The 15,412-nt window shown below is 41.7% G+C and overlaps 1 protein-coding gene across 2 annotated transcripts in view; it reads left to right on the forward strand.

Annotated features, from left to right (window-relative positions):
* Positions 1-4,914: 4,914 nt before the first annotated feature.
* The window catches only part of PPP1CB (protein phosphatase 1 catalytic subunit beta), a 35,393-nt gene continuing 24,895 nt past the window's right edge, over positions 4,915-15,412 (forward strand). The window contains exons 1-2 of one of the 2 annotated variants that reach the window (XM_055400925.2): positions 4,915-5,034; positions 5,263-5,402. In XM_055400925.2, coding sequence (XP_055256900.1) covers positions 5,351-5,402 — 52 coding nt within the window. In that variant the 5' untranslated portion in view covers positions 4,915-5,034; positions 5,263-5,350. Of the gene's footprint in view, positions 5,112-5,262; positions 5,403-15,412 lie in introns of both variants that reach the window. The other variant, XM_055400926.2, reaches the window with a different exon arrangement.

Raw genomic sequence — 15,412 nt, forward strand, 5'->3', positions numbered from 1 at the left:
GCCAGGCCTCCCTGTCCATCACCAACTCCCGGAGTTCACTCAAACTCATGTCCATCGAGTCGGTGATGCCATCCAGCTGTCTCATTCTTTGTCGTCCCCTTCTCCTCCCGCCCCCAATCCCTCCCAGCATCAGAATCTTTTCCAGTGAGTCAACTCGTCTCAGGAGGTGGCCAAAGTCCTGGAGTTTCAGCTTCAACATCAGTCCTTCAGTGAACACCCAGGACAGATCTCCTTTAAGATGGACTGGTTGGATCTCCTTGCAGTCCAAGGGATTCTCAAGAGTCTTCTCCAGCACCACAGTTCAAAAGCATCAATTCTTCGGCATCAATTCTAAGGAGGACCTTAGCCTCATCCTTTTTCTAAGTCTGGCTACATGTCCAGAAAGAAAGGTAGGCAATTTCCCGCATGCAATCAGGACCACTTCCTGCTAGTCCCCTGCTCTAAAATCTGCTGGTCTCCAGGTTCAGGTGCTCTTCAGAGTCCACCAAATATTGTTAGTGCTCCAACCAAAGTCTCCTATACCATTGGCAACTTTCTTGTGTCCCTGCCTCTAAGCTGCTGACTTCCCTAACTGGCGATCCCATTCTGCCCACAGGTCACTGCTCAGACTCAGGGCAAGAAATTCGTCAGTGTCAGTATGTGCTAAATGAGGCTTCTGTCTCTTTGGGACCTACCTAGCCTTGATCCTTACAGTGGCTCCAGCTGCCTCTATTGCTGCTGCTGCCTGCAGCACTCTCTTTTCTGGTCTCCAGATCTCCACCTCTTACCTCTTCTTCTGTCCTCAATGTCTTGCCTACATTTTAAATTAACTTTGAAAACTGAGATTTACATAAATGTGGCATGAAAAATCACTTAACAAAGTAGGATGAAACGGACGTGAAGCATGACCAGTTTTATAAAATAGGCATTCATCTATCTCTTCCCTGCTTTAAGAAAGTTCACTTTATGCAACTTTGACTTTATGAAAGACCTACATAAGTATCTTTTTCTGCTAACTGAAAGAAATCTAAAGAGGACTTTCATTTTTACAAAAATGTGAGAAGCAAAAATGGCGTTTAGCCTTAGTTCTGCAGTGGGCTGTGACAGAGGCAGTGCTCACACCAAGTACCACCAAGCTCTTTCCCTAGGAACTATACTCAGCATCTCAGAATCAGGCTGCCATAACATTGAATTGTGTCTGTGAGCATCTGTGCTGTATCTGATTTATTCTGTGTGTTTGTTAGCAAGATATGTCCTACAGTAATTGCATAGGAATGCTCTACTTTCAGATAGCAGGGAAACCCACTATATATGTGTATATAGTAAATATATTTATAAAATAATTATATATTATATAAATAAGTATATATATATTCAGAGGGGCTTCTAGGTAGTGCCAGTAGTAAAAAAAAAAAAAAAATCATAAGAGACGAAGGTGCAATCCTTGGGTTGGGAAGATCCCTTGGAGGAGAGCATGGCAACCCACTCCAGTATTCTTGCCTGGAGAATCCCTATACACAGAGGAGCCTGGTGGGCTACAGTCCATAGGGCTGCAAAGAGTCGGACATGACTGAAGCAACTGAGCACTCAAGTGCATTCAGAAAGAAAACAGAAAAGTGGTTATCTATGGCTGGTGAAATTATAGGTGATCTTTATATTTTTTCTTTCTTTTCCAAATTTCCTTTGACCTAAACTAACATGAGGCATAATGTAGATTTTATTTACCTTATATGACATAGATATTCATATGATTTTTCTTTAAAAAAAAAAAATTTCAGTTTACAGTGAGCTGTCCCAAAAGCTGCAGAAGTGTTTAGTAATATATAGTATACACACTAGCCAAACTTCAAAATCTGATTTTAATTCTCATGTAATATTTTTTGAGGCAGATCCCACAGGAAAGTTGGTTGGGCCACTAGTAATATAGCTCTTTCATTTTCATAATAGTCCCTTCTTAGATTCTAAGACACTAGAAAATATGGTGAGGGTGGGAATGAAGGGCCATCTTCCATATGTAGGCAGTACTCAAAACCACTCTCCAAGCCCTTCTGACTCCCAGAACTCTGCTGAGACTGGACTCTCTCTGCCCTACTCCACTTGTAGTATTTTCTCTAAAGTGCTCACTTTCTCTCTGTATAACTCAGTTTACTTTGGGAGTTCCTTGTCCGGTAAATGTATCTGCATATATTGGACCCTAATTGAGGACAGAGTTCAAAGTTCTCTTTCATGGGGGTTCATTTAAAAAACTAAGATCATGACATCCTCTCTAATCACTTCATGGCAAATAGATGGGGAAACAATGGAAACAGTGACAGACTTTATCTTCTTGGGCTCCGAAATCACTGCAGATAGTGACTGCAGCCATGAAATTAAAAAACATTTGCTCCTTGGAAGAAAAGCTATGACCAACCTAGACAGCATATTAAAAAGCAGAGACATTACTTTGCCAACAAAGGTCTGTACAGTCAAAGCTACGGTTTTTCCAGGAGTCAGGTATGGATGTATAAGAGGTGGACCATAAAGAAGGCTGAGTGCTGAAGAATTGATGCTTTTGAACTGTGGTGTTGGGGAAGACTCTTGAGAGAGCCTTGGACTGCAAGGAGATCCAACCAGTCCATCCTAAAGGAAATCAGTCCTGAATATTCATTGGAAGGACTGATGCTGAAGCTGAAGCTCCAATACTTTGGCCATCTGATTCAGAGTTGACTCACTGGAAAAGACCCTGATGCTGGGAAAGATTGAAGGCAGAAGGAGAAGGGGATGACAGAGGATGAGACGGTTGGAGGGCATCACTGATTCAATGGACATGAGTTTGAGCAAGCTCTGGGAGATGGAGAAGGACAGGGAAACCTGGCATTCTGCAGCGCATGGGGTCACAAAGAGTCAGACACAACTCGACTTAACAACAACAATGGGTCCCATGAAACATGGAGGATAAACAGACACTAATTTAAGTGTTCTGAAGCATTGTTACTCTCAGAGGCTCATGGAGAGATCTGGGAAAGTGGCATCCAAGTCCATCAGCTGGTCTACTCAAGTTCCAGATCCAGTTCAGCCAGAACACTTACTCCTCTTGCTACTGACTGGTTGCAGTTTTCCTTGGTCACTAGAAAGCTTAGAACCATACTTGTGACCTATCCCTAGCAAACCAAAAGGACCTTACACCATGCATTTTGCATACAAAACTGCTGGTTTTCCCATTATCTCTCCCTCAGTTTTCTTTTGTGCTATTATTCTCTGTACTTATTTTAATTGATTCTATTGCACGTATTTATATAAGCTACTTTAAATCCCTTCTTCTGGAATAAAACAGGTATAAGTTAATGTTCACTAATAAAAGAGTTTGATGAGGATCCATTCCTTCACCCCTAAAGGCCCCAGGATGAACTGGCAGCAATAAGAGTCAATGAAAACTACTTCAGACAGGATCACTCTAATAGATTGTCACCTGGTCTGTGTTCACCACCAGTGTACATGGTGACTCTTGAAATGGAGAGAAAGCTAGACAAAATGGGATTAGGAAATCCTCTCTGTAAGTCATCTGAACCATCACAAACTCCTTGTTTGGACAATGCTTCACTCCCCCTCCTGCCCCCCCCCCAAAAAAAAACACTTATGATTTCTGTTCTCAACGTTTATGATACAGCACATGCATATTTTAAGCATCTCAGCTCACACACTGAGGGGGAGTATATGACAACTGTTGACAGTGCAGACGCTGGTGCTAGATGCCTGGGTTAGAATCCCAGATCTGCCACTGAATTGAGTGTTACTTAACCATTCTGAGTTTCAATAAATCCCACCTACAAAGTAAAGACAATAACAGTACCTACCTCTAGGACTGGTGTAAGGATTAAATAACACATGTTCTATAACATTTAAAACCGTGCCACAGTACATACAGGGATCTCAAAAACGTTAGTTATTATTAGTGATATGAGAGTGGGGGGAGCCCTGCCTTGAGCTTGAAACAGCATCTTAAGTTTCTGGACAAACACCTGAGGAATGATTAAAGATTTTGCCTCTGACTACTTCTGAGAACAGGCCAAAAACTCTGGCTTATCTAGATCTTTTCCGTGGCTACTCTTCCCCTTGCTTTCCTAGAGGCAGAATTATGTGATGGAAAGAAGAGGTGGGCAATAAACCTTTCTGAGTCTCAGTGTTTCTTTGTCCCTCTCTTCCACATACCAGATGTGGCAGGAGCTGAAAGCACAAAGACAAACTGGGTTTACCGTGTAGCCCACAGTCGAGTGTCGGAGATAAATGCAAAATCACACGGTAGAATGATTAAGCAATATAATGTATTTTTCTTGTTGTTAAATGCACTGTGGAAAACATTATCCACAGAATTTAAGACGTAAGGTATGTGAAAGAGATCTAAAGAAAGCAGACAGCGGGACCCATGTGAAATATTTTTATTGCAGACCCTCCCAAGGCCCACTTCAATTTATTTCATCCATGAACACTTGGCAACCAATCTTGTGAAACCGTTGGATTATAAAACCCTTTATTTGCAAAGTCAAACTGCCAGTAGAACAACCCCTTCTCGTTTTCCAAACGGACAAACTCAAACATGGGTAACAGCAGTCCACGTTTCCCGCTTACTGAAAACGAGGAATTGCTTGCCAAATCAGGGACTGAAACCAAGAAAAGAAAAGCGAGGCGGGAACAGCCACAACCGCGTCTGCGTAGCGCAGGGGCCCGGCCAGCTGGGAGGGGGGAAGGTCAGCACTGCCTACGCGCGCTCTGCGTAACGGGAGCTTCCCCAGCGCAGCAAACCCTGGGAGCCTCCAGAGCGCCTGCGCAGCCGCTGAGATTCCGCGCAGTGGAACTGGCGAGGAAGGGCGACGCACCTGCGCGAAGGGGGCGGTGCGGCGCGGCGGCGGTGGCGGCGGGAGAACCGAGTCCAGTGCGATTGCGCGAGGGCAGGGGCTGGACGAGGCGGGGCCGCGCGGAGAGTACGCCGTGCGCCTGCGCGGGGGGCTGCGTGGCGCGGTGGCGGGGCAGGGCGGTGTGGAGTGAGTGGCGCTGCGGGTGGGGCCGTCGGCGGCGCTGGTGAGCTTTGCGGAGTTGGGCGGTGCCGAGGAGGTGGAGGAGGAGGAGGCGGCGGCGGCTGGGTCTGACGCGGCCCGGTTCGTGGGGGGCTCCGCTTGTTTATTTATTTATTCATCGTGGGTGCCTCCGAGTGTGTGCGAGCTCCACTGCCAGGCGGGGAGGGGGTGGGGGGAGGGCCCGGGGGAAGGGGGAGTGGGAGCTTGGGTCGAAACGCCGCGTGACTTGTAGGTGAGGGCACGCCGAGCGGTCGCCGCAGACTCCGCCGCCGAGAAGCCCTTGTTCCCGCTGCCGGGAAGGAGCGTCTGGTGCCGACAAGATGGCGGACGGGGAGCTGAACGTGGACAGTCTCATTACCCGACTGCTGGAGGGTGAGTCGGGGCCCGGCGGGCCGCGGGGAGGGGACGCCCTCCCTTACCCCTCCTGGTCCCTCGGGCGCTGGAGCCCGAGGGGAGCACCCCCCTCCCGCTTCCCTGCTTTTCCCGCCCCGAGGCGGCCGCCGAGGATGGGGGCGAAGAAGCTGGTGGGCCGGGGGAGCGGCCTCCGGGAGAGAGGCCGGGCGAGAGGGGCTGGCCCCGCGGGCGGGCGGTGTGCCCCGCGGGCGGGCAGTGCCCCGCGGACCTTCGGGGACCCGCTCGGCGGCGCGCGGCCGGGGCGTGGGGTGACCCTTCCCAAAAGGAGGGGGCCGGGATGCGTGCTCCGATGCGTTGTATGCCCGCGAAATGTGTGTTTCTCCTCTGTTCTCTTTGTGCCTTGCCGTTGGCTGCCTCCCGATTCTTGTTCTGGGAGTGAAAAAAATTTTTTTTTTAAAAGTCTACGTGGGAAAACTGTTTGATCTGTTCAGCAAATTTTACTGAACTGATCAAACGAACTATTCAGGGAGAAGCTAACACTAGCGAGAGCTGAGTACCTCCCATGTCTAATTATCTTTAAAAAATAGTAAGACAGGTCTGACCGAGCCGAAGAAGCACGCCAGAAATATGTAGACACGCGTTTGCTGTAGGGATTAGTTTTCGGGTTTGAGAATTTTAACAGGTTTGAGCAGGATTTAATTTCTGCAGAAACTTAGAAAAGGTAAGATTGTAAAGCCTCTCTTCTGTTTAAAGGGTCTTTACAAGTCTTCGCAGCTTTTGAAGTTTCTGGGCCCTTCTGTTTTTATTGGATTGTCTTATGTTAGGGTTGGGGATTGAGGGATAAGGAAGAGATGGAGAAGCCAGGATATTACTCAAAGTCCATCGCGGTCTTCTGCCCGCGAATGCCTTTACCCCAACATTTGCGTCATCACTAACTGCTTCGTGAGTGTGTAGAAAAGAAATTAACCCATTTTAAAAAAAGATTTAGAGTTCTCTCTGTCAGAAACCGTGGCAGGATTACATAGACGTTGTTACTTGCTTTCGAATTTCCTGAAGATGATTATTTTTCACAGTGAAGCAGTGTCTACTTACTGTGATGGAAAAGCATCCCAGAAGATTGTATGGGGGACGGAAGGGAGGGCGCTCGTTCCTTTTTTTGGCCGAAGTGTCGGTATCTCATCGGTTTCTGGGTACCGGTTGTGTAACAAACTACAGCGTATTTGCTCCAGATGTGAAAGTCTTCCAGCAGTGAGAGTGAGTGTCTTTGAAGACTGAATAAGAAGCAAAGTTTTCCCAGGAACTCTTATTTGCTTTTTCCTTTACTATTAAGTTATTCCTGGGAGGCCCCCTGGTGCCTGCAGTCAGTGTTCACTGTTTAAGACATGTGGATTTTAACAGATGTGAACATCTTGCTGAGTGTGAGACATTTGCTTTGGGGGGAATTTTTTTTTTTTTTTCTGAGAGGGGAATGTAGCTGTTTAAAATTTTTAATATCTTGTTAACTTTGGGAGAAGTTTATGCTCACCATGAACTTGTCTTGTAAATTTAAATATTTAAAAATCTGATGCTTGTATCCAACTTCATTTTTATTTTCCATATACTTATTTATATACTTTATAGGCATAAGACAAGATAGATTTATCTATTTTTAAATGTTTGATGTGGAACGTCTTAAGTCAGATGATTTTATGATTATACATAATTAAGAAACTTCACTCACTCACGGATTGTTCTAGGTTACTAGGAAAAAGATATGGTGGGGAAAGTAGGCTAAGTGATTTTGTTTGTTTCTGTGAATTTAAATTACATCAGTGTTCGGTTCTGGTTTTTGACAGTTGTTTTCCAGACATTTTCCCCTTTTTAACTAGCGAGAATTTATTGACCTGCTTTGTGCCAGTCACCAGGAATGCAAAGACAAGACACTGTCTCTTAATTCAGGAAATACCAATTTAAACAAGTGATTTTCAAGCTTTTGCAGCCTGCTCTGTCAGTAAAGGGTACCATTACTTGCTTCTTGGGAAGTATATTAGTTTTGACAGTGCCTCCCTGGGATTCTTAAGTGAAGTCTCTCAGTCATGTCTGACTCTTTGTGACCCCGTGGACGTCCATGGGATTCTCCAGGCAAGAATACTGGAGTGGGTTGCCATTTCCTTCTCTGGGGGATCTTCCCGACTCAGGGATCGAACCCAGCTCTCCCGCATTGCAGGCAGACATTTTAACCTCTGAGCCACCAGGGAAGCATTCTCCAGGCTCCTTTCTCCTTTGCAAAATCTAGACCTGTCCAAAGACATCCAAAACAGACTTGGATTCTCTAGTAAGTAGTTATTTTTAGTCTTGAAATAATTTTTTTTAGCCTCCAAATAAAAATCACTTGATTTTCAGTGACATTACTTTTTAATTAAATTTAACTCAAATTCAAGTGAGGTTGCTTAGTGGAATAGTTAAATTTTTGGTTTGTCTTTAGTATTAAATGAAAGTACAGGACTTGATCAGCAATTCTTGATCTCATTTTAAAATGTTGATTGTAGTTCCATAATATAGTCTCGATTTTTTTTCTTTTCATTACATCAAATTACCAGTCAGCTATAACACTTTTACTATAAATTTTATGAGTTGCTTTGTGTTTTCTTAGGTGGGCAAATCATGTGAATTTCCAAACACCATTTACATTTATTTATTTTTATTATTTAATGCAAAACAGTATACTAATTTATTGTTTGGACAGTGCATTTTCCTCCATTATATTTTCTTGGTTAAGTTTTACTTACTACAAAGCCAGAGATTCCTACCACTCTCAGCTGTAGTGACCTTGCTACTACATTGTTGTGGGTTTATCATCGTGCTTTTGACTGGTTGTTTAAATTGAAGCTAGTTTCTGTGAGTATCCTAGGAAATCCACTAAAAGCCTTTTTACTTTGATGAGCAGTTCCAAAAGGACTTAGGATGGCAGTGGGAGTATAGAGAAATCACCTGGGGAGCTTTATTCAGACTGTCAGTGTTGAGTTTACTATGGAGGAGTTGAAATAGGATGAGTAGAATCTGCTTGTTTGGGAATCTGCTTCCAGGTGGTTAAGATTGTGCCAGCTCTGTTCCCAAATACAGACATGATCCAAGTGTTTAAAAACTGGGCTGTATCAGCTGATGATAAATAATATGTGCCCATTATATATATCATTTATTTGATTATGTATGTGTATTATGTACATTTAAAACTGTAAGTGTCTGGGATATGCTTTTCTGATTATAAAAATAAGTTTTCTTGCAGTTTTTTTTTTTTACTTTGCTACAAAGTAGCAATGTTACAAGAATTAATATTACAAGATAAATTGTAGAATATTAGTATCAATAGACAATTAGCGACGGAGAAGGCAACGGCAAGCCACTCCAGTACTCTTGCCTAGAAAATCCCATGGATGGAGGAGCCTGGTAGGCTGCAGTCCGTGGGGTCGCTAAGGGTCGGACACGACTGAGCGACTTCACTTTCACTTTTCACTTTCACACATTGGAGAAGGAAATGGCAACCCACTCCAGTGTTCTTGCCTGGAAAATCCCAGGGATGGGGGAGCCTGGTGGGCTTCCGTCTATGGGATCACACAGAGTCGGAGACGACTGAAGTGACTTAGCAGCAGACAATTAGCGAAAACTTAACATGACAGAATATGGTTGTGTTTATATTTTTGGCCCACTTTATGAAAACCTTGGAATGTGTATATTTTTGTTTTTAAATCCGTTTTTCACTTAATTACAACCTATCAGATGTCTAAATTTGTGGAACTGCTGTGATTATTTTTAGTTAAGCTGGAAGGCTAAGCAAATAGGACGTTTACCTCTCTTGTGTCCTTTTGAAAGTCATGAAAAGGAATGGATTTGAAAAAAGGAAGATTAATGAAGCCATATTAAAGCCCCCCCCCCCACTTTTTAAGCTTATTGTTGTTTTTTGGCTTCACCACGCAACTTGTGGAATATTAGTTCCCCAGCCAGGAATTGAATCCTGGTCCCCTGCAGTGAAAGCACTGTGCCTTCAGTCACTGGAACGCCAGGGAATTCCCAAGTCTCTCCTTTCTCCTTTTTAAATGATAGTTTTATTGAGATACAATTCACATACCATGCAATTTCACCTTTTGAATTGTATAATTGAGTGGTTTGTAGTATATTCACAGAGTTGTGCAACCCATCAGTCACTACCGTCAACATTAGAAAGTTCTCCCCACCATTCTCAAACACATCCCTGTTCCCATTAGCTGACAAGTCCCTTTTCCCTTCACTCCTCTCCAGCACTAGGTTACCCCTAATATACTTTCTGTGGATTTTGCCTGTTCTGGACATTTCATGTGAATGAAATAATGCATTATGTGATCTCTTGTGATTGGCTTCTTTTTAATGTTTTGCAAGTTCATCTAAATTGAAGTATGTGTCAGTATTTCGTTCCTTTTGTGGCTAAACAATATTTCATTGTATGACTGTTCAACATTTTTATTTGTCCACTTGTCACTTGATGGACATTTGAGTTGTTTCCTGCTTTGGGCTGTTGTGAAAAATACTGCTATGGATGTTTATGTACAAGTGATTGTGTGGGCATATGTTTTCATTTCCCTTGGGTAATATAACTGGGAGTGGAATTCCTTTGTCAATGGGTAACTGTTTAACCTTTTGAGGAACTGCCAAACTGTTTAAAGCTTCTTTTCTGATTCAGTTGTTTAATTATGACCCAGCAGTCTAAAGGTTAGGCAGTTTGAAGGAAGTGCTAGTTGATCTTGGCAACCTCAGCTTCTTCAGGGCAAGTGTTGTGTGTAAACCCAAGGCCAAGTCTCTTGGAAAAAGCAGGTTGAGGAATAGGGGAGATAGGCTGAAGGTTGCTTTCTCTTCTCTTGCTTCTTTTTAGATGAAAAGCTGGAGAAGGCATAAAGATGGTTCATTGTTCAGAGATTGAGCGATTAAGTGGTTTTCCTGTTAGTTCCAGGTGAGGGAAATTTTGACAATTTGAAGAAGTAGTCCAGAGTGTTATTATTTTTTTTGAATACAGGGCTTTTCTAATAAATGTCCAAATCCAAGATTAGGATTTATTGGGATTTAGAAATCTATTTACTTTGAGTCTAGAGACAGGATTATATTAAGATTTAGGATTAGTGAGGAAAATAGTAAATTTTATCAAGTAATATTTTTCCTCTGATGTCTTATTATCCACATTTATTGTTTTAATAGAATATCTGTTCTAATATCCTATGTTCTCAAGCAACTCTAACAGCTAAAATAATGCAGCTGTTAAGAATGTCAAAATATTTAGAAATAATTAAAATCTCAGTTTCTGAAACAAAGGTTATCCTAGAAGTCTTGGGCTTTAGGGATGCAAGAAGAAATGGTTTGCAAATGTCAGTAGGCTTAGCGTGGTGTGGTGGTGGAGGATATGGATTCACAGTTGAATCTTTTAGAATTTAATTTTGAGTCAATACAAATTTATACCCTTGGGCAGCAATCACTGCTCTAGTGGCTAGAAGTAGTCATTTCAAGGCTTACTGTTTCTGGGAAAATAGAGGATCAGTGAAGACAGGAAGCAGAAAGAGATGGAGGTTGCAACTCTCCTTTCTTTTTGTAAACTTTCCACCTTCCCCCAAGATTGAATATGGTTACCTTTGAAGTCTTGGTTATTAATAGGTGAAATGCAATTTTTTTTTACAACTCATCCTCTGTAATACACTGCACCTCAGATTTTCCTCTGTTAGAATGAAAATGCTTTAATGGAAATTAAGTCCTTATTCCACAATTAGACGGAGGAGGCTAAAAATACAGAAATTCATTTTGAAGTTAAGTATATGTAAATAACCAGTAGGCACAAGCTTGATAGAGGAGTTCAGTTTCTGGTTTGGGTGGGTACTTGCCATACATAGGGAAAGTAGATAAAGGACAGGGACAGTTGTCCTTTAATCTGCCTGCTGCTAAGTCACTTCAGTCGTGTCCGACTCTGTGCGACCCCATAGACGGAAGCCCACCAGGCTCCCCCGTCCCTGGGATTCTCCAGGCAAGAACACTGGAGTGGGTTGCCTATCCACCTGTATATAGCAGAGTGATTTATGAGGACATACATAACCTTCCTAATAATCACTGACCTCAGGGCCCTCCCTTCCCAAATTTACCTGCTTCTGTGCAAAGACTAGGTTTATTTCATCATGAAAGAATTTAGGCCTTGGGCTGTTTCTCAGACCATGCCTGAGTTTCCATCTAGTCAATTACCAAACTATTGATAGAAACATTATCTTGATTTGAGTGCTTGCCTAACACCGTTTTAACTTTTCCCTTAATCCTGCCACCTTTTTTCAACATTTAAAGAAATCAAGTTACTTTTCCCCCATAAAAGAAATTGAAAGTGAAGTGGCTCAGTTGTGTCCGACCCTTTGCAAACCCATGGACTGTAGCATCCGTCCATGGTTCCTCCATCCATGGGATTTTCAAGGCAAGAGTACTGGAGTGGGTTGCCATTTCCTTCTCCAGGGGATCTTCCTAATCCAGGGATCGAACCCGGGTCTTCCGCGTTGTAGGCAGACGCTCTTACTGTCTGAGCCACCAGGGAAGTCCAAAGAAATTTAAGGACTTGTATTAATATAGCTTTCTCTAATGTTGGACTAGATCTGATAGAGTGCCTGATAAACTTTGGACGGAGGTTCGTGACATTGTACAGGAGACAGGGATCAAGACCATCCCCATGGAAAAGAAATGCAAAAGAGCAAAATGGCTTTCTGGGGAGGCATTACAAATAGCTGTGAAAAGAAGTGAAAACCAAAGGAGAAAAGGGAAGATATAAGCATCTGAATGTAGAGTTCCAAAGAATAGCAAGGAGAGGTAAGAAAGCCTTCCTCAGCGATCAATGCAAGGAAATAGAGGAAAACAACAGAATAGGAAAGACTAGCGATCTCTTCAAGAAAATTAGAGATACCAAGGGAACATTTCATGCAAAGATGGGCTCAATAAAGGACAGAAATGATATGGACCTAACAGAAGCAGAAGATATTAAGAAGAGGTGGCGAGAATACACAGAATTGTACAAAAAAGATCTTCACGACCCAGATAACCATGATGGTGTGATCACTCACCTAGAGCCAGACGTCCTGGAATGTGAAGTCAAATGGGCCTTAGAAAGCATCACTACGAACAAAGCTAGTGGAGGAGACCAAATTCCAGATGAGCTATTTCAGATCCTGAAAGATGATGCTGTGACAGTGCTGCACTCAGTATGCCAGCAAATTTGGAAAACTCAGCAGTGGCCACAGGACTGGACAACGTCAGTTTTCATTCCAATCCCAAAGAAAGGCAATGCCAAAGAATGCTCAAACTACCGCACAATTGCACTCATCTCACACGCTAGTAAAGTCATGCTCAAAATTGTCCAAGCCAGGCTTCAGCAAGACGTGAACCATGAACTTCCAGGTGTTCAAGCTGGACTTAGAAAAGGCAGAGGCATCAGAGATCAAATTGCCAACATCCGCTGGATCATGGAAAAAGCAAGAGAGTTCCAGAAAAACATCTATTTCTGCTTCATCGAGTATGCCAATGCTTTGACTGAGTGGATCACAATAAACTGTGGAAAATTCTGAAAGAGATGGGAATACCAGACCACCTGACCTGCCTCTTGAGAAACCTGTATGCAGGTCAGGAAGCAACAGTTAGAACTGGACATGGAACAACACGGTGCTGAGGGGGAGAGATTTCTAGGCAGAATAAAGTGGTGAAAGGTGATTTAAGGAGATTTGTGTATGCTGTCTTTTGATTAGGGGCTAGAGAGCAGTGGATTTCAAACTTTGAATCTTGAGACTACTTTATACTCATAAAAAGAACTGAGGACAGGAGTTTTCATGTGAGTTGTTTATCAGTACTGTTAGAAATTAAAACTACAAACTTAAAATTTTGATAACCTGTTCACTTTACGTAAGTAGAGTTTGCTTTCTACAACAAAAATATTAGGGATCAGCACATTTCTTTAATCTCTAGCTTTGTAGAAGACAGCAGAATTCTCGTACCTGCTTTGCTTCAGTTTGTTTTGATAACATTGTTTTGGTTGACGTATATGAAGAAAATCTGTACTTTTACAGATAAATTGGAAAAGAAAGTATTTTAAAAGCATTTATAGATAATGGTGGATATTCTTTAATAGTATAATAGAAATTGACAAATGGTAATTTCTTAAAGGTTAGTTGTAATGTAGAATCTGAAATATTCTCTTACATCAAAATCCATTGATCTATCTTGCTTTTTATTGAATGGCTCTCACAAATGATTTTGTAACATGCATTGGTTATTTTAAACTCACCTGTTAAGGTGATTTATGCAGATGTTCAAAGTTGACACATTTTATACAACATTAAAGAATCACATTTGTTAATTTAGAACAAGGTATCAGATGAGTCCTTAAGTATGAAGAAGCTGTCATATTCATGGTGTTGGATACAAAGTTTCCAAAATTTTGATTTTTCACTAGCAACAAATCCTGTCAGTTGTTTCATTTGAAATGACAGGCTCACTTTGTTCATTTTCAAGCATATCTGTTAAATATCTTGAGTGAGTAACCCCAGTTTGTTAGTTGTGCTTTCCAGCAAGAGATGTTCTGTCAGAAGAAAAGTAGCTAGATCACTTTGGTACTTCAACAGTCACTCTAGAGCTTTCCTTGAAGACAGCCATTGTACTTGAATATGCAGCAGGAATGCTTCATGGATACTTTCCATTTCCTCATGCAGAATATTAGAAAGATGTATACTCAGTGGTGGAGATTTAATACAATTCATCATTTTTACTGCTTAAGGACATTTTAAATTGAAACTGGATCTTTCTGTTTCACTGTAAGTGCATGGCAGTTTAGTACCACTGACTTGGTTTCTGCTCAGGTGCCTGCGTTTTAATCATCATTGTTTTCACCATGCATATGTCAATGCAGTGAAAAGGAGGATCATACTCTGAGAACCCACAGGCCTACGGCACTCCCTTCTATTCCTGAAATGTCTAGCCTGCCCCTGTATCTGTTTTCTTCTTTACTCTTTTTTCATTATCTGTTTGTTTACTAGTGTACCTGAAATGATACAGTGATTCACAGACCCCTCTGAGAAATCATGAAAGCCCTGGGCCTTCTCTGAAAAATATGCATGTTTATATACACAGTATTACAGACGGGGGTTACAGAGCTCCTGAAGGCCATATGTAGACTCAGATCACATTAATTATTACTATCAGGCAAACTTAAGATAAAATTATGGCAGCTGCCTAGTTCTTTCATTTAAAACCAAAATTCCACATTCTAGCCAATTGTAAAAATTTTATGTTTTTAAGTTAACTTTGCTGTTTAGTATGTAACCTTGAGTGAATCATTTTAGTATTGTAGAAATTAAAATATTAAAGGTTAATGAAGATTACTAAGATTTCATGGGGCAAAAATAGTGGAATTATTCTCTTGACATTCTGTTTCAGAGAAGACAGTTATTAGTAAAAACTTGCTGGAAAAAATAGCATTGTTATTGAAAAATAAAATTTAACATGCACACAACACAGGCATACATATCACACACCATTTGTAATTTAAGAGACAAACCTGCGTTGAAAAGACTTTTGAAAGCATTTGAAATATAATGATTGAGTATAATTTTTTTCAGTCATGAGAAGGGACTTTTAGGGAAGAAGACAATATTTTGCTTAATTGAGGTTCAAAGTTGGTGTTCTGTATCATCAAAGTCAATTGGAAATGTTCGTCTATTGTTGATCTATAATAAGATTTTATGTATTTTATCTTGGAAGCTTTCTTAACACCTACAGGTAGGTACTGCCAAAACTAATATCAATCCGCAAGCATATGGTTTTTGTTAAGTGATTTTAGTCATCACTTGGAAGGTATTTATAGGATTTTATTAGTCCTCTCTTGATATCTGCCTTTTAGCACGTCATTACATTACAGATTAATCAATTCCAGTGAAAGGTTAGGTGGAGGCTCCTCACCTGCACAAGTAAATGAATTTTGATATATTTTGCATTAGCACTAAGATCTGATGAATGCT

This window comes from Moschus berezovskii, chromosome 11 (assembly GCF_049115385.1).
Source record: "Moschus berezovskii isolate FMDL1 chromosome 11, NW_MosBer_1.0, whole genome shotgun sequence".
Taxonomy (NCBI): Eukaryota; Metazoa; Chordata; class Mammalia; order Artiodactyla; family Moschidae; genus Moschus; species Moschus berezovskii.